The sequence below is a fragment of the Sminthopsis crassicaudata genome, chromosome 3, assembly GCF_048593235.1.
Source record: "Sminthopsis crassicaudata isolate SCR6 chromosome 3, ASM4859323v1, whole genome shotgun sequence".
Taxonomy (NCBI): Eukaryota; Metazoa; Chordata; class Mammalia; order Dasyuromorphia; family Dasyuridae; genus Sminthopsis; species Sminthopsis crassicaudata.
This window is the reverse complement of record NC_133619.1, coordinates 361,699,045-361,723,946: the sequence shown is the minus strand read 5'-3', so window position 1 is coordinate 361,723,946 and position 24,902 is coordinate 361,699,045. Positions and strand designations below refer to the sequence as shown.

At 34.4% G+C, this 24,902-nt stretch overlaps 1 protein-coding gene across 13 annotated transcripts in view; it reads right to left on the bottom strand.

Annotated features, from left to right (window-relative positions):
- Nucleotides 1-24,902, bottom strand: part of CLASP1 (cytoplasmic linker associated protein 1) — a 315,917-nt gene that overhangs the window by 3,009 nt on the left and 288,006 nt on the right. For all 13 annotated transcript variants that reach the window (XM_074301768.1, XM_074301766.1, XM_074301767.1 and 10 more), the window contains 4 exons: nt 24,493-24,683; nt 22,587-22,715; nt 3,938-4,144; nt 2,736-2,852 (listed from right to left, as the gene is read on the bottom strand). In XM_074301768.1, the coding sequence (XP_074157869.1) occupies nt 2,736-2,852; nt 3,938-4,144; nt 22,587-22,715; nt 24,493-24,683 (644 nt within the window). The remainder of the gene's footprint in view (nt 1-2,735; nt 2,853-3,937; nt 4,145-22,586; nt 22,716-24,492; nt 24,684-24,902) is intronic.

The following is a 24,902-nucleotide window of genomic DNA, read 5'->3' as shown; positions in this document are numbered from 1 at the left end:
AGATAAGAATGAATTATCAGATGAAGTTTTAAAAATAGGTTATTTTACTTAAAACTATGAAGTTGAACCTCAAAACAAAACTATAAAATTCATGCTATTTAAACTGTGATGAAAAATCAACATATTTTATCAAAGTAAGCATAGTAATTTAAAAATGACCTATGTACAAAAAAAAATTTTTTTAAACATCCTGAGAAACCAGAAAATCCTAAGTTATGCTAAGAAAGGTAAATAGATGATGTAGACAAATATATCAAAATTACAGAGACCAGAGAACTTTGAAATCCCTAGTTCAATGAAACAAACTAGAGCCCCCCCAAGGCAAGTGGAGTTAAGTAACTTGCCCAGGGTCACACAGCTAGGAAGTATTGTATCCAAGACCAAATTTGAACTCAGGTCCTCCTGACTTCAGGGCTAGTGCTCTATCCACCGGGCCACCTAGCTTCCCCATAAGAACTGTTTTTGCTTAAAAGTTTTTCTTACAAAAATGGTCTACATTCTGGGTGTGAGTGTAGGGAAATGGCTGTTGTAAAAATTATTACAAGTTATTATAAAATTTATTTTTCTTTTTGAACTAAAAAAACTTTTAAATCAAAATAGAATCCAAGCTTCATCAAAAGTTACATGTTTTTACTAAGTTAGTTATTACTAGTAGTAGTGAAAAGTACAGTGAGTTGGGAGTAATAATAAAAAAGCTAATATCTGGCACTTTACACTTTGCAAAGGACTTTACTTATATTTCATTTGATTTTGAAAGACTTGGACTCTTGTTTTGGTTCCAAAATTACTCAGATGTGACTGTGAGGTTACCATCAAGTTTTTGTTTCTCATTCTAATAGAGATAATTAAACCTACTCCATTCTATTACTTCATAGGGTTGTAGTAGGGTAAAAGGAGAAAATGGATGTGAAAATTCCATGGTATGGAAAAGAATAAAGAATTATACAAATGTCTATTATTAATATTAACAAAAGTTATCTCTCAGTTTCTTCTTGTTTAAAGGAACAACAAATGAATCCTATTAAGAGATGGGATAGCTGAGGATGCATGTTATCAGAAAGTACTGGCATGGAGGAAATGGCATATTTCTGAAAATATAAAATGCTAGAAAAGGAGGTAGGTGGATTATTTAATAGACAGTGGGTGGAACAATGGATAAAAGGATGAATTTGGAGTTAGAAGGACATGAGTTCAAATCCTGCCTCAGATACTTAGATATGTAAACCAAGGTAAGTCATCTAATCTGTCTGTGTCTCATTTGTAAAATGAAGATAAGATTCATCTAACTAAGGATTGTTATGAGGATCAAAGATCAAATGAGATATAAAGTGCTCTGCAAAACTTAATGTGCTACATAAATATGAATAACTATTATTAATAGTAGAAGTGGAAGAAGTGAAATATAACATTATAACTCAAGTGGTATACAGGTATCTCTGGAATTTTAAAAGAAACAGTAGAATGGAGGCCTTGTGGATCTTCAATGGAGAATTTACAGAAGACACAGACAAGAACTGTGCGTGATGACAAGGTGTGGAGGGATTGTGATTTCTCCCAGCATAGAAAGTTTTGACATAATAAAATCATTGGTCTGCTAAATCATCTAAACTAAATCATTTCAGCATCCCAGGAAACAAACGAACATTTTTCTTCCCCCTAAAAGTTGAGCAAAGTTGCTGCATTAAATAATTCTGAGAGAAATGTGTTTATTCCTCATTTATATATAACTGGGACAACTCCTTTGTGAGAAGCAGTGCCAAAATGATTTATTTCTTCATTCTGTTAAATCAAGGGTGGGTAACATTAGGCCTACAGACCTTATAAGCCTATATAAGAAATCATTTGGTCTGGTCTGGCCAAGGTAACTGAAGGCAACAACCTCCCACTGCTTGAGTTCTTTAAAATGATAATTTTGTATGGCCCATGATGATGGGTTCCCTGCTTCTGAGTTAAGTCAACAGCAGAAACCTGTAGCCATATGCACTACACATTTAGCTTCTTGGTTTTTTTCCTTCCATTTTTGGAAGTGAACATCTAGTGAAAGTGAAGCATTGTTGTCAAGAACCTACAGGACATCACAATCATATGGGAGGAGTTAGTTTGATTTCTGGAAAAGCTATAAAAATTTTTTAGTTTATAAAAAACCCCCAACAAAATCCCAAAACCTAAACTCTGGGCTCTGAGCAAGTCCCTTTTTTCTGCACCTCAGTTTCCTTATCTCTAAAATGGAGATAACATTACAGAACTCTACCTTCAGGGCTGACTGTAATCCTTACAAAGTTCTTGCTATGTAAATATAGTGCAAAGGATTAAAAAAAGCAAAGTTTGAAAAGTTTTCTTTGGACCTAGGAACTAAACATAGGAACCATACCAATTTAGGAGAAATAAAATCCAGTATATTCCCAACATTAGGTTAGAATGGGAAGAGTAAAACAAAGATGCTTCTGATGTTGTTTTATCAGAAATCAAGAACAAAATTTAAAAAAACCAGTACTGAAAGATGAAACACAAACTGAATAACTAGATTATTTTACAGTATCATTTTGGGATAGATATAAAGACATTTTGGAAATTTAGGAAATTTCTTGGGGGAAGAGAGGAGAGAGAATAACATGGCTAAGCTAAAACTTTTAAGGTGATAAAGCCTGTCAACAGGTTGGTATCAAAACTGGTTTGTGGAACCATAGAGAGAGAGATATCTAGAAATATAAAGACTATTGCAATATTATACAAACCTTGCTCCCTGTGAGCTGTGCAAGGTGAGGCTTCAGGTCTTCTCCAATTACAGAATATATTGCCACTAAGCAAAACACACTGGCCTTACGAACACTACTTTCAGTGTTGTCATAGCCCTATGGAACCAGAAACAAAGGAATATATAAAATTAAAGGTGAGACTAATCTTTCTGCATCTTCATGAATGTTCATATTGATTATCCTATTTTGTATTTTCAGCTAGCAGAGAATCTAAGAGGGTTTAAGAGCAGTTATCAGAGAAAGAAAAAAAAGAGGGGAAAAGAGTCATATGGATATATTTGGCCTCTTGAAGTAGATGCAAGAAGTTTTCATCTAAAGGCAACTGAGACTCAGTTGGACTGAGCTCCACATGATGCCTGGGTGGCCAAAAAAAGCAGAGAAAATAAAATTGAATATAAAGTGAAATATAAAATCTCATTTACCATTACTTTCACAGGGGTAACATGCCCTAGCCAATCTAAAGTATTTTACTTACTTTTCCCTTAATATGGCCCACATTTTCTGGCCCTTGCTGATGCCATTTTTGGAAGGTGTTTTTTTTGGTTTGTTTGTTTTTTTTTTTTAATCTTCAGTCTTTCCACTCTCTTCCACATCCTACTTACAGAAACTGATATTTCAAGGGCCAGCTCAGCCTTTAGACTTCAGTTCCTCATTTACAGACTGAGGCACTCTTCTGATTTTAAAAGTTCTACAATTCATCAACTTTTTGCTGATCATTCTGTTCAGCAATATTATCTTCTTCCTTGGAAATCCTGCAGCACTTTATTGAGATCACTTTTGTGACACTTGTGAGATACTGCCCATTATCATTAGTTATCTTCATATTTTATTTTCCTCACTCTACTGTAAATTTTTTGAAAGCAAGGTCACATTAAGGAAAAGATCAGATTCACAAGTAAACACAGGGAAAGATCATAGAATCTCAATGACATCTTGGGTACCCACTGCCTACACAGATTATGAAATGCCAACAGCACAGGCAGTACACCATCTAATTCTCCTCTTTCTTCTGAATAAAGATGCACTTGTGAATAAGATGAAAAAGTTCTAAGATTACTTTTAGCTGAATAGTTCTATCTGGCCTATTAATCAGTAGTTTAGTTCAACTATCTGCCACACCACCAGCCATAAAATGCAGCAACAGTACATACCTCATAGATATTAATTAGCCCAAGCCTTACCTGTAGCAAGCCTGGGATTATGTCAGGGAGGAGCTGGTGCAAGGACTCCTTGGAAATCCTCTCAATAACTTTGGTCTGCATCTTAATGGCAGCTAGATTGATAGGGTAATCAGCAGTCTGGATGATTGGGCAAAGCACTTTGATACACTGCTCAGGATGTATAGAACTGGCCAACGTAGAAGCAGCTTCCTCTGCAGCTCTCACAACCTGAAACCCCAAGTCCCAAAATTGGGATGGTTAATATTTTACAAGGAACAAAAAAGCACCAAATGCCTATTTTTGCTCTTGTAGGCCAAATGAATAGATGTCACTAATTTATGTAGTTAATGAATACATAAAATGTATGTATATTTTAACAAAGGAAATTTTAAATTACTTTTTGTTCTTGAGGCATTATTTAATGGTAGCTTTTAAGTATGTCTGTGAACATATTTTAGTCTTAGTATGAGCTGTGTCTGACTCTGTGTGACCCCATTTTTGTTTGTGTGGGTTTATTTTTGGCAAAGATGCAAAATAGTTACCAATTCCCTCTCTAGCTTGTTTTACAGATGAGGAAACTTAGAAAAGAGGGTTATGTGACTTTAGGAGGGTCAAATACCTATGAGGCTATATTTGAATACAGGAAGAAGAGTCTTCTTGACTCCAGATCTGGCACTCTAGCCACTGAAAAACATGGCCAACCCTTATAGTCCATGTAGGGAAAGTGTTCAGAATGAATAAATAACAAAATATTTAGTGCATATTATGCACATTAAGGTCTGAGGATACAGAAAGAAAAGAAGGCAGTCCTTGCTCTCAAGAAGCAGTACATTCACTTTTCACATTCTAATGGGAGAGGTGACACATATACAAGTTTTAAGCTGTACATGAACTGGAAAGGTCTCATGGTCTTTAGGTTAAAGCATTAAAATTCCTCTAAAGTCATTTCTCAATAATAAATTAATGCATTTTTGATTTTAAATCATTTGATAGCACCAGAAGCTACAATTGTCAAGAAAGCTCCTCTAGAACATGTCAGGTTGCATCTCCACGGGGAACTGCTTCCTATAATAATGGCGGTTGGGGGAATGATATGGCAAAAACCTGGCTAGAAGCAAGCCTAGTAGTCTGCAGGACACTGGCATTCCTGGGGCTCTTGGGCTTATCTGCCCTATCAATGGCAATCTATTAGTGGTTGACTTTGGTAGTGTTAAGGAAAGTGGTTTATTTCTCCATAGATTTCTCTTCCCATTGATGACTGTAGGGGCTGGAATGGAAGGAGGGCCAATACTATTCTTTTGGTTCAGAGTCCTAGAATGTTTCCACTTGGGTCTAAGGTGAGGGGTGAAGTGGTAAATTGACTTCCCTGAGTACCATGTTGCTTTAGTAAGGTGAGCAGCAGGCAGCTTTTTGAATTTTTATTGATCTCTTCTGTTTTTATATTACCTACATCTCTCAATGTCCCTCAGTTCCCCCTCATAACAAAGTGTTTTAAAAAGTAGTTCAATAAAGCCAAATCCACATTATATGTGGTTATCCATTGTGCTCTGCCTCTGCAAAGAAAGGAGCAAAGTACAGTGTCATATCTGTGGCCAAGCTTGGGCATTATAATTTCACAGCACTCGGCTTCTGTTGTTTTGCTGTTGTCTTGTCCATATATTGTTTTGTTTTGTTTGCTCAGGCAATTGGAGCTAAGTAACTTGGATTTTTATTGATCTCTTCCATTTCTATACCTCTCAATATGTCCCTCCCTTCCCCCCTCATAAAGTGTTTTAAAAAGTAGTTCAATAAAACCAAATCCAGCATTACATGTGGTATTCACAGTGCACACAGGTCACACTGCCAGGACGTGTTAAATGTCTAAGGCCAGATGTGAACTCAGGTCCTCCTGATTTCAGGGCTGGTGATTGTTCACACGTTATTGTGCTCACAATTCTTCTGGTTCTTTTTAGAACTACTTTACTATGGATTACTCCATCAATCAGTCAGGTATTTACTAAGAGTTCACTATACACCACTGTATTAGGTGCTGATAATACAAGCACAAAAAAATGAAACAATCTCTACTTGTAATTGGGATGGGGGCACTTCAACTGCATCTTCAAGAGAGGACGACTCTAGGAGGACATTTCTATAAGGAAAAGTACATTCTAAGAGTGGGATGGATCTGCATAAAGATGGGAAATGTCGCTTCCAAGTAAGGATATAGAGAAAAAGTCCACCTTGATTGGATTAGAGAGAACAGGAGGAGAACTAAGTCCAATAAAATGGAAACTAAAGTTGATCAGGTTGTTTGGGACTTTATCTGAACAGGTGTTTATATTTGATCCTAGGGTCAAACAAGAAGCCAACATAGTTGATTCACTTGAGGAGTATTCATAAATATACTTAAGGAAAATTACTTTGGTGGCAGTAGGTAGAATGAACTGGAACAGTGAGAGACTTGAGAAAGGGAGAATACTTAAGAAGCTATTGCAGTAATCTAGGGTGAGGTAGATATAGAAAGAAAGTATCTTTTTAGAGTACTTTAATGTGCATCTTTTCACAACCCCTCCAATACTGATTATTCTTGTCTTTGCCAATTTGTCTGGCATGAAACCTCATAGTTAATTTTCAATTCTTTTATTATTGGTGATTTAGAACAATCTTTTATATGATAACTAATAGTTTTCAATTCTTCTTTTGGGAACTCTTGGTTCATGTTCTTTGACTTTTATTAACCAAGGAATAACTCTTTGTCTTGTTTGTTAGTTTTCTATATCAGAGATATCTGATTAAGTTTTTTCCCACAGTTATGCTAATTATGTTATTTACTCAAAACCGCTTTAGTTTTGTGTAAAACAAATAATCTTATTTTTGGTGATCATTTTTATCTCATTTAATTAAAAATTTTCCTCCTAGCCCTAATTCTGTAAAGTATTTGATTGGAGCTCATTTTTTTTTTTTTAATGGCATGACTTTTAATATTTAGGTCCTAGATCCATTTTTAGCTTACAAATGGCTTACGATAATAGTCTCAATTTTATTTCTGCCAAATAAGTATATGAAGTGAAACAACACCTGATGAACAGGAACCTGGGATTCTGAAGATGAGATCATCTGAGATGAGTAGTCAATTAAACTTTTGGTTAATTGATGGTTATAGAAACATCGTTATTTGAAAAGTGGTATATAGGATGGGGTAGAAAGAAAGAAAATCCTGGGACTGAGATGTAGTGAATTAAAAGCAAATTTTAGACAAGAAGAAATCAGAACTATTTTCTACCACAATTTAATGAGTATTGATGGAGGAATCAGAAGACTTAGGTTTTTATATAAGGCATGTATTAGGTGTGAAAAGTTGGGAAAATAATTTAATTTCCCTAGGCTTCACTTATCTTAACTGTAAATAACTTTTCCACTTCTAAGGGAAGCAATATGACATAGTAATGGAATGCTGGAATTGAGTCATAGTATCTGGGTTGACCACTTACTACTACTACTATGATGACTTTAGCTAAGTCATTCAGTCTCTCTTGACCTTGATCTCTCCAGTTACAAAAGGAGTGGGTTAGGGGGAAGAGAGGGAAGATAGACTTGACAACCTCTAAAAACCTCTTAGCTCTAAATTTATGATCCAGTATATACTTCATTCTTGTGAAGATAAAATTCCTGTGGAATTACTGTAAACCATAAATTGTTATAAAAAAAGGTAAGGTTATTAATATTATAAACAAAATAAGTTGATATTAACATAAATCATGGAATGTGTCTTCTCTAAAAAGTTTTATGATAATAGGCATATATTTTTCTTCTTCACAATTTAAATTGAAAACAGCACTAATAAAGTAGCACACTCAATGATGTAAATGAGTAAATATATTTTTTAAAAATGTGCCATTGTTTATTTATGAAATGATATTTGATTAAATGGTACCTTCATTAATATAACATGATATGATGATAGTTCAGTAAGCAGACTTTATCCCCTTCAGAACTTGTATTAAAGGAGGCAAAAAGCCATTCACTTGAAAGATAAGAGCAAAGTACAAACGAGAAAGGAAAATTTCCTTTACTCCTGATATGGAAGCAGGTTAAAAAGTTAAATGGAGATTGAAAAGCAACTAACTTAGATCACTTTGGTGCTTTTCATCTTTCTACACCTAGAAACCAGCCCACAGTGCTTTATACATAGCACTTAGTACAAGTTTTCTGCCTTGCATTAAATCAATAAACTAAACTAAAAGGAAGTATTTCAGTTGCTGTTCAGTTGTTTTTCACTCATGTCCAACTCTTTATGACCCTATCTAGGGTTTCCTTGGCAAAAATGGAGGGTTCACCATTTCCTTTTCCAGCTCATTTTATGAGGAAATGCAGATAAATGGGGTTAAGTCCCTACCATGCCCCATAGAGAGTATAACAGGGCAGGAAAATAATGGGATTAGGAGTCAGGAGATTGGCATTTAGTCCTGGTGTGGACACTAGTTGTGTCACATTGAGCAAGTCTCTTTACTTTTATGGTCTTAGATTCTTCACCTAACAAAACTAAGAAGCTGGATGACATGGATTCTAAGGCAATTTCTAGTTTGAACATTTTGTTTCCATAAAGGATTTTAGGATAACACCTTAACTTAGTCATAAAAATGAAAGGGTATTAAAAAAACCAAAACAACAACAACTAGTAAGGCAATATATTCACTCTGAAATCCAAAGAGCATTTCTGCCTATATGAAAGTTGGCTTCATCTGACATGTTTCTTCACCACTAAATTTCACAAGAGCTTTGGATAGGTGCATCCCAGATGCTTATATAGACCAAATAAAACAAAACTTTTCATGGCAGTCATACTCAAATGGGAGCAATTTAGAGTCTACTCATTTCTGCCATAGGCATGACAATTTTTCTAGTCACTACTGTAAATCACCTCATTCTCCCTGTCCCCATTTATTCAATCAATATCTAAGTTTTGTTGATTCTGCCTCTACAACATCTTTTGCATCCATTCCATACTTTTTTTTTTTAAACTAATGTGGCCACTATCACAGTACAAGCTCTTATCACCTCTCATCTTGACTGCTGCAATAGTTTGTTTTCTGTCTCCAGTCTTGCCTTTCAGATTCATTCGCCACACATCGACCAAAGTGATATTCCTAAGAGGAGCCTGTTATTCTGCAGCTCAATAAACTTTCATAGCCCTCCATTTTCTAGAGGACCTAAAATTTGAGACAATCTACATTTGTAGATTAGTCATCATTTCCCTTTATGTACTTGATGGTCTTAGAATGGCTTTCTTCCTGTGCTTCACATACATCTGTTCTGAACATTTGGAAAGTCAATAAAAATTTGTTGAAAGAATTGATTGATTTGTCTTCAAAAAAACAAAACAAAACAAAAAAAAAACAGACGAAGTTCCACATTAAAAGGCATTTTAAATTCCTTTTGATTAGGGGTAATACTCGAAAACAGAGGTATCAAACACAACCCACATCATTCTGATTGAACCAGATTAAAATGTAATTAAGAAATATTTGACAAAATAAAAATGACAGAATGAAGATATTAATATGTGGCATTCTAGGTCAACATGCAGCCCACAAGGATCCTTATGTGAGGCTAATTGGCTGCCATTTCTGTTTCAGCTGGACGCCATTGTCCTACAACACATTTTCCAATTAAACTTTATCATTGCCTACTGCTTGGGGCATTGCTAATGAGAAAGTATCTCATTAAGTAATTATTATTGTTAACTATTACATAGCTACCTAAATAATAGAAATGTTACAGATGCTTACCTGAACATATACTATAATCATGTGCTAATTCCTTGAAAATGCAATCAATATATAAAGACTCAGGAATACTAATGCAGATTGCTTCCTTTAGGAAATTTACAAGTAATTTCTATAAGAGTTTGCTTAGCAATTAGTAAGACTAACCAATGTATACTGAGAATAATTGTGATTTGTATATAGTATAAATAAAACTGTGTTACTGATTCTGCCCAACAATGAGGATTCCTGCATACCTGTAGTAGTAGTGATAGTTTTGAAGGAAGATTAATTTTAAAAAAACCCCACATAATGGGGCAGCCAGCCAGGTGCTGCAGTAAGTAGATAGAGCACAGTGGCCTCAGACACTGTGTGACCCCGGGCAAATCATTTAACCCCAATTGCCTCAGTAGAAAAAACAAAACAACAACAACTCCCCCCAAACATAATATAGGCTTATAAATCCTCAACTGGATTTTAAACTCCTTGAGGCAATAGTAATGTAACTTTTGTCACCTTAATTTTCCATATTTTTCAAATAAAGATCTCATTTCTAAAACATATAAAGAACTGAGTCAAATTTATAAGAATACAAGTCATTACCCAATTAATTACCCATTACCCAGGATATGAATAGATAATTTTTAGATGAAGAAATTAAAATCATCTATAGTCATATGGAAATGCTCTAAATCACTACTAATTAGGGAAATGCAAATTAAAACAATGCTTAAGGTTTCACTTTACACAGGAAAAGATAAATGATAAGTGTTGGAGAAAAAACTAATGCGTGTTTGTGGAATTGTGAACTGATCCAGCCATCCTGAAGAGCAATTTGAAACTATGCCAAAAGGACTATAAAACTGTACATCCTTTGATCCAGCAGTGTCATTACTGAATTTATATCCCCCCAAAAATAAAAGAAAGAAAAGGACTCACATTTGCAAAACCATTTGTAGCAGTTCCTTTTGTGGTGGCAAGGATATGGAAATTGAGTAGATGCCCATCAATTGGGGATTTGTTGAACAAGTTGTAAAATACGAATACAATGGAATACTATTGTGTTATAAGAAATGATGAGCAGGGTGATTTCAGAAAAGCCTGAAAAGACTTGAACATTGTTCACCATAACAAGATGATTATATGATGATCAACTAAGATAGACTTTGCTCTTTGCAGCAATACAGTGATCTAAAATAATTTCAATAGACAGGATAGAACATGCCATCAGCATCCAGAGAGAGAAAGAACAATAGACACTGATTGAGGATCAAAGCATCTTATTTTCTTTCTTGTGGTCTTTTCTCCTTTTCTAATTTTTTTTCCAAATATGAATTAGTCATGTTAAATGTTTAAAACGATTGTACATGTAGAACCCATATTAGATGTCTTGCTGTCTTGGGGAGGGCAGAGGTATATTTTCCTCAATTCCCTTCCTGTTTTTATATTTTCCCCTTATCTTCCCCTTCCAAACTCCAGCATGCACAATGCCTGGATGAGCAGAACCTGGATGGTTAATTCTATTATTTTCCAAGCAGAGGACTGACAACTCTGCCACTCTATTGTAAGATTCTTTGGGCATTATATCTGCCCTACAATTCTAGTGCCAGACACCTGACATCTAAAGAAGACATCTTGAGGACTCTTGGCCCTGCAACCTACCCTGAGCTTCTCTAGCTTAATTTTCTTACATATGTTGACTCCCTCAATTACAACATGAGCTCTTTGAATGTAAGGACTGTATTTAAAAGAAACCAACCTATTTATCTTTTGATATACTTACCTCCTTCCTTCCTTCCTTTTATTTTTTTTCCAATTACAAGTAAATATTGTTTTCACTTTTTTTTAATAAGATTCTGAGTTTCAATTTTTTTTCCTTCTTCCCTCTCTTCCATCTCCTCCTTCCCAAGATAGCTAACAATCTGACATAAGATATACATGTGTAGTCATGTAAACATTTTCCCATTAGTCATATTGTGAAAGAAGAATCAGAAAAAAAGGGAAAAGTCATAAAAACAAAAATAAAGTGAAAATAGTATGCTTAGATCTTCATTTAGATTCCACAGTTCTCTAGATGTGGCTAGCATTTTCTACCCTGAATATTTTGGAATTGTTTTAGATCACTGTATTGCTGAAAGCTAATTGAATTACTGTTTATCATCATATCATGTTGCTCTTATTGTATGTAAAATGTTCTCCTGGTTATACTCAATTCACTCAGCATCAGTTCATATAAATCTTTCCAGGTTTTTCTGAAATCTACCTGATCATCATTACTTATGCCACAATAATATTCCATTAGATTCATATATCACAATTTGTTCAGTCATTCCCCAAATGATGGGCATCCCCTCCATTTCCAATTCTTTGCCATATATAGATCTTTGGGATATAGATCTAGTAGTGGTATTGCTGGATCAAATGCTACACAGTTTCATAGCCCTTTAGGGGTTCCAAATTACTCTCAGAATGGCTGGATCAACTACACAACTAAACGGAGCCTTCTTTAAAGCAATACTTCTTTATTATTGAAAATAATCATGCCATTCCACATCTATTTTCAAAATTATTATTTTCCTATATAAAGTTTTATTTTAAAGGAAAGCTTCCAATATTAAATCAATATACTTAAATTAATATTCTTAACTTTTACTATTTCTGTTATATGCATGAAAAAGAAAACCCATGAGGATGAGTCATCATTATCTTTTTTTTTTTTTAACTTGACAAACTGCCTGTGATTGATAGGGGAAAAAACAGTAAAGTAATCGTGGCCAGACACAGAGATGGAGTAGGGACAGGAAAGCAACTCTGAGGTTAGAAAGTCCCCCTAGGAAGGTCCTGTATGATACTGACTTGGATTTCAGGTTGGGAAAGAAAAGACCCTTAGTTTGGTTCCATATCCTAACTCTGTTACTTACCAATTCTACCATCCTGAAGACAAGTAACTTTATTTCTCTGGACTTCAGTTTCCATATTTACAAAATGAAGGGTCAGAATAACTAACTTCTAAGGTCACTTCCAACTCTAAATTTATAATTCTATCATCCTACATGGGCTCCCCCAGTTTTCTAGGTGCAGTGAAAAAAACACTGCACTCCAGAGCCTGTTTCCAATCAACCCTGCCAGTAGTTGCTATGTGGTTCCTGGCGAGAAAATTTGTTTGGGGGTTCAATTTCTTCATCTATAAAACTAAGAAAGACAATAAGGTCTTCCCTAGCTGATACAAGGGGGATGCTATAAAGTTCAAATGAACATGAATGTTTTTAAATGCATAAAGCTAAATAATGTATATATTTAGCTGTTACTTTGGCAGTTATGTGAAAGAAAAAAAAGATGGAAGGATGCTCTACAACTTCAAACTCATCTCTTACATAGCGCTTACCCCCTAGCTATTAGGATTATTAGCATTAGGTCTTTGCTGTATCCAAATTACCTATCCCTGAAACATATAAGATGTAAGATAGCTACTTCATTGTTTGAGTTTTCATAGGCTATTAATGTTTGCTCTTTGCACACATGTCCTTTCTGTACTACTCTTTATCAGGATTTTCTTAGAGCAGCTACATTGAGTAGGTGAGAGACAACTAGCCTTGAGGGACAAAAACAGCTGGATTTAAATTCCATACTGGGCAAATTACCTAACCTCTATGTGCCTCTAGAAAACTCCCCCCCCCCCCCTGAGGCTGGGGTTAAGTGACTTGCCCAGGGTCACACAGCTAGGAAGTGTTAAATGTCTGAGACCAGATTTGAACTCGGGTCCTCCTGAATTCAGGGCTGGTGCTCTATCCATTGTGTCATCTAGCTGCCCCTAGAAAACTCTTTTTAAGTCAAACAGTTTTGCATTAGAAGTGTTTTCCACATTTACCCACAGGGTGGATCTAAAAAAAAAAAAAAAAAAAAATTCCTAAAGGAATTTCCCTAAAAAGGGAAAACATGGAAATCTTAGCAAAGAATCCAGAAAATATTTTTTTATGATGGTAACAAAACAGAAAGGAACTCCTTCCCCAAGGAAGCACTAAGGTTTAGTGCTATCATCAAGCCCTGATTAGTACTTTATCTTTTAAAAATAAAAATAATTGCGGCAGCTAGGTGGTGCAGTGGAAAGAACATCAGCCCTAAAGTCAGGAGGATCCGAGTTAAAATCTGGTCTCAAAAACTTCACTTTTCCTAATTGTGTGACCCTGGGCAAGTCACTTAACACCAATTGTCCTAGCAAAAAAATAAATAGATAATAATAACCAACATTTATACGGCACTTTAAAATTTAGAAAACACATTTCTCATTTGTGGCAGCCCTTTTTGTAGTGGCTAGAACCTGGAAAATGGTTGGATGCCCATCAACTGGAGAATGGTTGGGTAAATTGTGGTATATGAATGTTATGGAATATTATTGTTCTATAAGAAATGACCAGCAGGATGAATACAGAGAGGCTTGGAGAGACTTACGTGAACTGATGCTGAGTGAAATGAGCAGAACCACGAGATCCTTATACACTTCAACAACAATACTGTATGAGGATATATTTTGATGGAAGTGGATATCTTCAACATAGAGAAGATCTAATCCAGTTCCAAATGATCCATGATGGACAGAATCAGCTACACCCAGAAAAGGAACACTGGGAAATTAGCGTAAACTGTTTGCATTCTTGTTTTTCTTCCTAGGTTATTTTTACCTTCTAAATCCAATTCTTCCTGTGCAACAAGAGATACAATACATATATTATATCTGAGATATACATATAACATAGTTAACATGTATAAGACTGCCAGCCATTTAGGGGAGGGAGTGGAGGAAGGAAAGGGAAAAGTCAGAACAGAAGTGAGTGCAAGGGAAAATGTAAAAAATTACCCATGCATATGAACTGTCAATAAAAAAGTTATACTAATAAAAAAAAAAAAAAAAAAAAAAAAAGAAAGCACATTTCTCAAAATTACCTAATATAGTAGGTGGCTGTGGTAGCACCTTCCGATGATCTCCTCCTCATTGCCCTCCCCACATCGTTTTACTACTACTCAATTTAAAGAAGGTGCTCTTGATTGGTCACTGTCTCACTGACAAAACAACTACTGGGTATAAATAAGCTGTTTTGTGAATCAATATTATTGCTAATTAGCTGTCAGCACAGATAGCCATAAATTTAAACAAAAACCATTTTGTACCTCTTAAAAATTCATGTTAGCCATATGGACTTTTATATGGCATAAATTTTTATTTTTCAAATTAAAAATGACAGAAAATATGATTCAAGACAGTAAGGCACGATGAATATTTCTGTATAAAAGTGTGAATATCTTCTTTAGAAGACATTCACAATGTGATTAATTAGTTGAAATTCTCTCCAACAGCTCATAAGTTTCTTCAAACTATTCAAATTGGACTAAGCTAAAACTTGGATGTAAATTTGTGAAATTGATTTATAACCTAAAACAAATGTGGAAAAACAGTAAATGATAGCCATCTTTTGTCCTTTTTATGCAGTAGGACTATACACCCAAATTACTGTCTTATTTTTGCAGAAATTAAAGGGCTAAAGGTAATACAGTACAGTGGAAAATTAGATTGGCAGTCAAGAGACTTAAGTATTGGCTCTGTCACTAACTTTCTTTAAATGTTTTTGGACACTAGCTTCTTTATCTGTAAAATGAACAGGTTGAATAAGATGATCTTTGTAACACCAATTCTGATACCAGGAATCAGGACACCACTTCTCCCAAGCTGGGGTTAGAACTAGCCTGTGGAAACAGGACCCTGTTTTGGCAAGGAAGGAAGCTGTCCTTGATTCCATTCTATGCCAATTCCTGATTTTTGGCAGACTGCCTGAACCAGGGTGAACTTTGGTTCTGTGTTCTATGTAATATAAGAACCAATAATTATAAATGTAAGCAAACAAAGAGAAAGCAAACATGGCTAACAAAATGAAATGAGGAAAATACTTTTTTTTTTTTTTTTTTTTTTTTAAAAACAACCAGTTAGCCAAAAGTAATGAAGAATTTAAATAGGCTAGAAAAAGAAAACATTTAGAGTAGAGTCCTCAGTGACAATAATTGATAACCCTGATCCTGAATCAGCTGTTTGGGAAAACATAGGTTAAGAAAAACTCAACTAATTGTCATTTGTCTTTTGTTTTTAAGGAAGATGAATGACACTGTAGGGTGAAGTTTTGACTTGCTCATAAACTGGATTTAAGTGAAGCAGAATTCACAAAGTTGTTAACCTCACATTCTTTTACAGGGTTACTAAAGTCATTCAGTGGCAAGACAAAAGTCAAGACAATTGATAATGGCTTGAGATGCAATGTACAACCATGACATCTTTGATATTTGACCAAGTTTTAAGTACTCTACAATGCCTACTTAAGCCACCTTTATGGCCATTGAAATAATGTCTATCTACTCATTCTACAGGGAGGTGTCTTCAAATGCTCGAGGCAGATATCCCCCTAAGTAACAAATCTGAGACCTATTGAGATAGTTTTACTTGAGTGTGGCCATTGTGAATATTATTGCTTCTTGGAGTCAGAGATGAACATTAAGTGGAAGGTGGACATGAAAGGTAGAAGCTCAGCAAACACTTACCCAAAGAGGGGCTAATACTTAGCTAAGAAAGAAAAACCAGCATTACTATTTTTTTAGTTAATTTCCTATTAATGTGATCAACTAATTCAAGTAGAAGACTAGTAAATTCTCTTCTAGAGCTTAGTTTCTTTTACAGCAGATAGTTACACATACACACATTTTATAATAAAATCAGGCTTTTTGATTGTTTGGTGTTTCTATGAGCTACACTAAAGTCTGGGACAGCTAGTAGCTCAGTGGATAGAGGGCCAGGTCTAGAGTTAGGTAGATTCATCTTAAATCTGGCCTTAGATGCTGTGTAACCCTGGGCAAATTACTGACCCTTTTTGCTTCATTTTCTTCATCTGTAAAACAAACTGGAGAAGGAAATGGCAAATCACTGTAGTATCTCTGCCAAGAAAACACCAAATGGTATCAAGAAGATTTGGACACAACTGAAATGACTATGCAACAACACTGGAGTTTACACTTTGTAACACACATCAGGACATGCAATAGGGTAAAAACAAAATAAACCAAAAAAATCAAAACCCCAAAAGACTACTTACTGACTCATATCAAAGCAATGTTTAGGTTACAAAGGTCATAAAATAACTCAATGAAGATTACATATGACCAAAAATGGAAAAGTGGGCCAGTCTTATATGGATGGACTGAAGGATAAGAAATTCCACTACTACAGTGGTGTTTGAGAAATATTAAAAAAAAGAAGGGAAGGCCTATAGTGTGTTGGGAACCTCTAAAAGAATTTTTGGAAAAATACAAACAAGAAATCCACAGGCTAAGATGTAGAAGGTTGTAATTTGCATCAGGGAAGAAAATAGCCAAGCCAATGAGATAATGGCCTGATGAAGAAATAGTTTAGGAAAAGATTTCAAAATCTTGTTTAAATTAAGACCTGTCTAAAAGTATTTTCTGGAAAACATTGGTAAAGATAGATCCCCAATAAAAGATGTAAAATTTTAGCATCCTCTTGTAGCAGCTATACTAATGAAAAGACTATCTGTAAAAAAAAAAAAAAAAAAAAAAAAAAAAAAAATAGTCAAATATTAAGCACCTGGTTTATGTCAGGAACAGAGCTAAGCACTAGGGATACAAATATAAAAGAGAAAGAAGCTTACCATCTAATAGAGAAAGATAACATACAAATGAAACTTGAAGCAGAGTAGGAAGGGAAATCCAACACCAAGGCATCTGATGGAGAGGACACTGAAGCCAGGTAGGAAATGAAGAGATGTATTTCCTAATGCCCTCCTTCAGTGGGAGACCACATTAAGCTGCTGACTTTTCTAAGTTGACACAATTTCTGGGGTGTAGGTTAGAATGTGGCACAGTTTCCCTTAGGGACAACACAGCTTATTACTATCATTGGAGAAGAACATAGTGAAAAGTGAGATAAGAAGGCTGGGGCTCTACTTTCATTTCTACTCCTAAGTAGGGAAAAAAAAAACAGGAAAACTATATAGAAACAACTAATTTCATCTCTTTAAGACTCAGTTATCTCACCTATGAAAAGAGAGCTGAGCTAAATCATCTCAAAGGTTCCTTTTAAAAAGCTCTGGCCTTTCAGGGGGAAACTTTTTTAGCCTAGTGTACATAGTGTCAACAACATAAGGCATGAATACAGTGAAGTTAACTGTTAATAAATAAATCTACAGATTAAAAAGTTAAAAGAAGAAATTGTTACTTTATGTAAAATTTTCACTGAAAGGCATAAAATACTTGGAAAATATTACTCTATTACATTTCAAGAATAAATTAAAAGTTCATACTGTTTTATTTTTATATAAGATGTATGAAACTATTCAACTGAAATTAAGTATTCTTCTAACATATTATTTTACCCGAGCATAACATTGTCAGGAAAACCTCCCTCAACTCAATCTCCCCCCAATATTGCATTCTAAATCTACCCATCCTTTCGACTGTGGGTAAATGTTTTCCTTTTCCACTTTTCACCTTCTGACTTATCTACTTTATCTACCACCTAACCAAAATTCTAGTAACTATTTTCTATCAATCTTTAAGACATTCTCCTTTCCTCCTCAATTAGTTTGATGCTCTCATTCTAGTGTCTGACATCAAGGTCCAACCCCTACCTTCATACGAGGGGACTTCAACATACATATTGATACTCACTCAAGCAGTTTTACCCCACCCCACCCCACCCCAGTTTCTCAATGTGCTCTTTACCATGAGCATTCCTTCATACAATTTCAACTATGCACAGTCAGGCTCTTATGCTTTCTATCACCAATTTCCTTAGCTGATTACATTCTGTTTCCATTCTATGTTTTCTATCTTGCAACTCCAAACCCTATTTTTCCTAACCTTGACTGCCAATTTTCCACTCAAGTTTTTTCCCAGGTCATCATGTTTGTACTATCTATACTTCTCTCCTCCCTTCTACATTTTGACCTATGAAAGTAAAACAGTTCAACTCCATAATGTCTGTTTCTCTTGAAACCCTTTTCTCATTAAACTATCACTGATATGAATCTACTGACTTGCTGGTAAATCAAGTTGGCAAAATCCATGAAACCATATTGGATAAGTCTACTGCAAATGTATGTTATATATCTCCAAATAAGTCCTCATTGCAGTAAGACAATCCTTTACACTTCCCTAATTAACTATCTCAGTTTCCAAAGCAATAAAAACCTTTCCAAAACATCTCAAATCTCTCAGCTTCCTTTCCCCCCCTTTTTTTCAGTAAGAACTTTCCCTCATATTTCACTGGGAAAAAAAAAGACCATTAGGTAGAGAGATTGAAGAAAAGTAAGAGAATGGGCATGATAGAGGGGACAATCTGCTGAAGAAGATGTAACGGCAAGGAGAAGGGGTCACTGTATAGTGTCAGAAAGCATATGGATGATACAGAAAGGAAAAGAGAGAATTTCAGTTTTTTCAGTGAAATATATGGCATGGTCCCTTTTAGGGGAGAGAAGAGGGTTTAAATAGTATTTTATTTTTTCCATTTATGTGAGAAGACAATTTTCAACATTCCTTTTTTTTCTTTTTATAATTTCAAATTTTTTTTCCTTTCTCCTTACTTCTCATCCCCCCATCTCAGATGGCAAAGGATACTGATCAACATATTTCCACATTAGTCATCTTTTGAAAGAAATGGATTAAAAAACAGAAAACACACACACACACACACGCACAGATATTTTGATCTATAATCAGACTCCATAGTTTTTCTTCTGGATGTGGCTGGCACTTTCCATCCTGAATCTTTTGGAATTGTCTTGAATCACCATATTGCTGAAAAGAGCTAACTTGACTATAGCTGCCATGCTGCTGTTACTGTGTAAAATGTTCTCATGGGTTCTGCTCATTTTATTCAGCATCAGTTCATGTAAGTCTTTCCAAGGTTTTTTGAAATCTCCCTGCTCATTATTTTTTATAATACAATAGTATGTCTTTAGATTCATATACCACAACTTGTTCAGCCATTTCCCAACTGATGGACATCCCCTCCATTTCCAACTTTTGCCATCACAAAAAAGAATGCTATAAATATTTAGAGGTGGGTCCTTTTCCCTTTTATATGAGCTCTTTGGAATGTAGACCTGGTAGTGATATTACTGGGTCAAAGGGTCTGAATGCTCGCTGGACATAAGTTCCGAAATGCTCTCCAGAATGGATAAGTTCACAATGCCATCAACAATGCATCACATTTTCTCCAACATTTATCATTTTCTTTTTCTTCCATATTAGCCAACTTGATAGGTGTGAAGTATTACCCTCAAAGCTATTTTAATTTGCATTTCTGCAATCAATAGTGATTTAGAGCATTTTCTCATGTGATTATAGATGGCTTTGATTTCTCTATCTGAAAACTGAAAGAGTAAAGAAGAGGGAGCCATGGGAAATTTGAGGCAGGGGACAAAAGTTTTGAAGAGCTGCTTTGGTGAGTGGTGAGAGTTAATTAGATTTCCTTGCTAAAATGAAGTTCCAGCCGAGGTTAAGTAACATGTAATTGAGGATGTCTGAAAAATAGTTTAAAATTTCCTTATTAATCCATCTTTCCTCCTAATTTGCCCTTGGAAAAGTGAATTTATATTAAACTCCATCAAAATTGTCATAATTTAAAAATCTTTAATAAGATCTATATTACTGAAATTTAGCTATAGAAGAGAAAGTGTGTTCCAGAAATTATGTCTAGAGACCAAATGATGCCCGCACACATTTAAGCTATTGGTCAAATACTAAAATAAAGAAAATTGAATTAATGCTGTTGAAGTTTGGCATTAAATTGATTTTATTATAAAAAGAAAAGATGAATAGATTAGTGAGATAGTTTTGTTGTATGAACAAATAAACTTTCATATAATGTCCATGCTGATGTTTACCAAAATTTTAATGCAATTCTCAAATCTGACTTTCCAAATCTTTGTTCACATTGCATCCCCAAGAATGTTTATTTCAACAGAAGGGAAACTTATTCTTATATTCTATTTAGTGCCTATGCAATAAAAACTGATTAATATTTCCTTTGAAAAATATGATACCAGATCTTAAGACTAGAAATAGCTACAGAGATCTTATCCTTACTTTTACTTTCTGCCATTATCTTGTAACCACTTTATAATAAACAAATTCCCAAGTTCAAAAGGATTACATTTCAAAATGCATTACTTATTTTGGTTTCAACAAAGGAAGTTATACAGAAACTTAAGTGAAGATTTTTTTTTCTTTCTAACATGCCCATATTCCTATTTTACCTCTCTTACCTTCTTACCAAAGGCTGAGTTTCATCCACAAATTCGCCCATAAAATAACTAAAAAAGTATCAGTCACAGAAGTATTCCTTAGGTACTGAACACAACTTTGTAGCTAGCACTGTAACAAAACAAACTTTTCTTGTCTATTTGTGAAATGAATTAGAAGTTAGAGTTAAATGTCTAAGTAGAAAAAAAGATATGACTAACAACTCACAATCAAGTAAGATAAACAGAAGACAAATAGAGACTGTATAAATCTTTATCCTCCAACCTAAAACATAAAACTAAAAAAAACAAAAAAAAACTTTAAAGATACTTTAAATATACTAATTTTAGCACTTTGGAAATATCTTTTAAACTATAGTAAGGCTCTAGAATCATCCTCAATTTAATACCTACTACATATGCAGGACTCTATTATATTAGATATTGAAAATTACTTAATACTTGACTTCAATTTAATAATCTTATTGATGATTCTAGGGTATGACAACTGATCTTTTTTCTAGCAAGTAATAACTGCAAAGAGATCTTTTTTTATCCAGATTTTTCTTATGGAATTTAATCAAAGTCAAATTAATCCTTTTCCTAACTATAATATATAATAATATTTACCAGTTTGAGGAAATATGACAAATAACTGGAATAATTGGTTTTCTTTTCTTTTCTAGGATCACACCCATGACATGTAATTTTAACTTGTTAAGGTTACTGAAAAAAATTCTGGAAAAATAGGATTTCATTTTCTATAGCATTTTTTCTTTGCAAAACTCAGCTGGAGTTTGTCATAGTGGATAGTTTTGGATTCAGAATCAGGAAGAATTGAGTACAGCGAAGAGTAGTGAATGTGCAGGCTAAATGCCTGGGTTTAAATTTTGGCTCTGCCAGTGACTATTTAGACAACTTTGGGCAGGGTACTTTTATTCTCTGATGATTTTTCTCATCTGTAAAATTAAAAGGCGTAGTAAATGTTAGGTCCCTTTCAGCTCTAAATTGGTGATCTCCTATACATACTCACATATTCAGTGCACACAAGACATGGACATATTTCCTCTTCCAAAATACTGCATAAATACTTGTCAGTTTGAAGTATCTATCAGCTACATGGAGGAGATACATCCTGTAGTGATGTCTTCTTCAAGTTAGAAAAGTGACTGGTCAGAGCAGGGCTGCCTACACAGTTATTTTCTGTTGAAAGGTAGCTGCTTACATTAGTGACCTAAACAAAAACACTTGGCCTTCTTATTTCCATGTGACAGCCCACCAATATAAATGTAAGGATATACCTATTGTGGGAAATGAGTAGGTTAATATCCTATATTTATAGAAAATTGTGGAAGTTCCATAGATTTGGGATTAAATCCAGTGTCCCAACAGTCCTTTTAGATTAGTCATGGAACCTTTCTAGTTAATGGAATTCCAATGGAATTTCTGCCCTCTATTAAAACAAGAGTTGATTTCAGCAAGAATCTTGCAAGGGTATTTTACATTTAAATTTCATGTTTTAGTTTTTTTTGCTTCTTTCTCATCCCATATTCAGGATTTCACCTGACACCTGCTTGGACATTAGAGATTTACCTTCAATCTCAGGGTCAGGCAGAACAGGCTTACCTCTTTGTGGGAATCTTTATGTGCTTCCAGTGTTTTCATGATTGTCAGTTCAGCATAGTTTTTAAATCTTGCTGGTTGGTTTCTCAAAATTTCCCGTAATACTCGCAATGCCAATGCCCGTATTGAATGCTAAAGTGCAAGATGGAGGAAGAGGTGTTAAAACTATGACTGGCACAAAAAACTTTATTAAATAGCTCCCTCTGTTGCTTCTACTTTCACTGAGGTTTGACTCATTCAGGAGAAAATGTAGTACAAACCTAACTTTTATAAAATATACCTGTAGGGATAATCAATCAGTAAAGAAAACAGAGCAAAGAGGAACATATTTTCAAGTCACTCATCTTTGAAATATCTTTGCTATTATGGAGAAAGGGCACTATGTTCTGCCTTAAACAAAAATAAACTGTTATTTTATATTAAGTAATTCTCCTTGAAATGTTTCTAGACTCAAGAAATATAGTCAGAGCTTAATCTTATTTTCTGACCCTGTGAAAGATGAGATGATTTGTGGATAATAAAGCTCCTTCAATTTGTCAAGCTCCTCCCCTCCCCCCCCAGGCCCAGTCCTCCAGTTCTGGCTGGTTGCCATTCTAAACAGGACTCTTAATCTCAGAAAAAGAGGACATAGTTTATACTAAACAGTATCTAAAAAGCACATCCTGATTCTTTGCTCTTCATTAACACAACATTTATTTATTCTCCACATGACATCATTTTATCTTTAGCTAAGAAAAAGTACCTTAAATCTAATGGCCACAGGACATGGTATTCTAACTAAAGAAAACTTTGCACATTTCTTTAACCACCTTTCTATCCCTATACCCCTCTAAATAAAATTAATGAAGCTAATCAATGAACATTTCTAAGTATTTGTTTCTAAGTAATGTCATATGATATTACAGTCATAATGATATAAAACCAACTCTGATTAACTGTTATTCATACATGTCATCACACAAGTTGTTCTAAAAAATTTTTTTTCTTGGTTGAGGCAATTGGGGTTAAATGACTTGTCCAGGGTCACACAGCTAGGAAATGTTAAGTATCTGAGAGGAAATTTGATCCTGATTTCAGGGCTGGTGCTCTATTCACTGCGTCACCTAACTGCCCCTATTCTAAATTTTTTTTTATCTTATTTTTTATATTTAATTTTCTAGGAATTTTCCTTGTCCTGCTCTTTTTTTCTTTTCCTTCATTTTTGATTCTTATGATCTTTACAAGCTCCATTCAGGGCAGCAAGTTTTAAATTTCTAACATAGAATTCAGATAATTTTCAATATTCATTTAATCTCGAAAATGGGGTCAATTTCATAAGCTGGTGGAAACTAGTATCCTAACTGAATCAAACTGATTTCTTATTTTCTATAAACTGTAGCAATCAAACTGACAATGGAATTGAAAAAGAACATAATGACTTCAACAGATTTGGGTATAAGAATGAGGGCACATGATAAAGGGCAGTTCTCAGTCTGGTCTGTTTTAAATGAAATATATGTATTTTCTATCTTTTGTCATTAATCAAAATGTTAAGATAAAAAAAGGAAGTAATAACGACATGAATTTGATTTATCCTATATACATAGTTTAAAAGAAGCCATTCCATTTTTTGAAAGAAATGCATGCTAAACCAAATTTTCATAAACACTATAGAACTAATCTCTTTATGACATGGTTCTCATAAAGTAAAAATATGCCTTCTACAACTTCTTAAATGTTTGCTCTGATAAAGTATAGGAAGAAGTTTTGTTCTTTCTTGACAGCAATATTCATTACAAAAGGTTTCCATCAAAAAAACTAAGAGAATACAAGACATATAAAAATAACTTTAAGCTACATCCAAAGTAAACTAGATAATGATTATGCTATCAAAAAATGAAAATTTAAAGTCCAAAGTAAAATTTCTCACATCTTTGTCTCCTAGTGTTTCTAGCAGCAAGAGCAAAATTGTTTTGAAATGTTCTTCCCAAACTCCTAAGTTATCTTCTCGGGTGATCTTAAGTAATTCTAATAAGGCTCCTTTCCTTTCTTCTACTCGTTCATTGTGATTAGATAATTCTTTCAGAAGATCAGCTACCAAATCAGAATGATCAATGGATACTGTGGGAGAGAAATTGAAAACAATAGGTTATTCCACAGAGAAAAATCCAACCAGAGAATTATTTTGTCTGTTCTCTTGCCTATATAGAATCTGGACAGATGGAAGTGACTAATAGGTTACCATCTTGAATGACTTTGATTCACTTATCAAGATCTACCAGCCCTTCTGTAACATCTCTAAAATTCATCAAAAAGATGAAGAAATAAGATACTACTTAT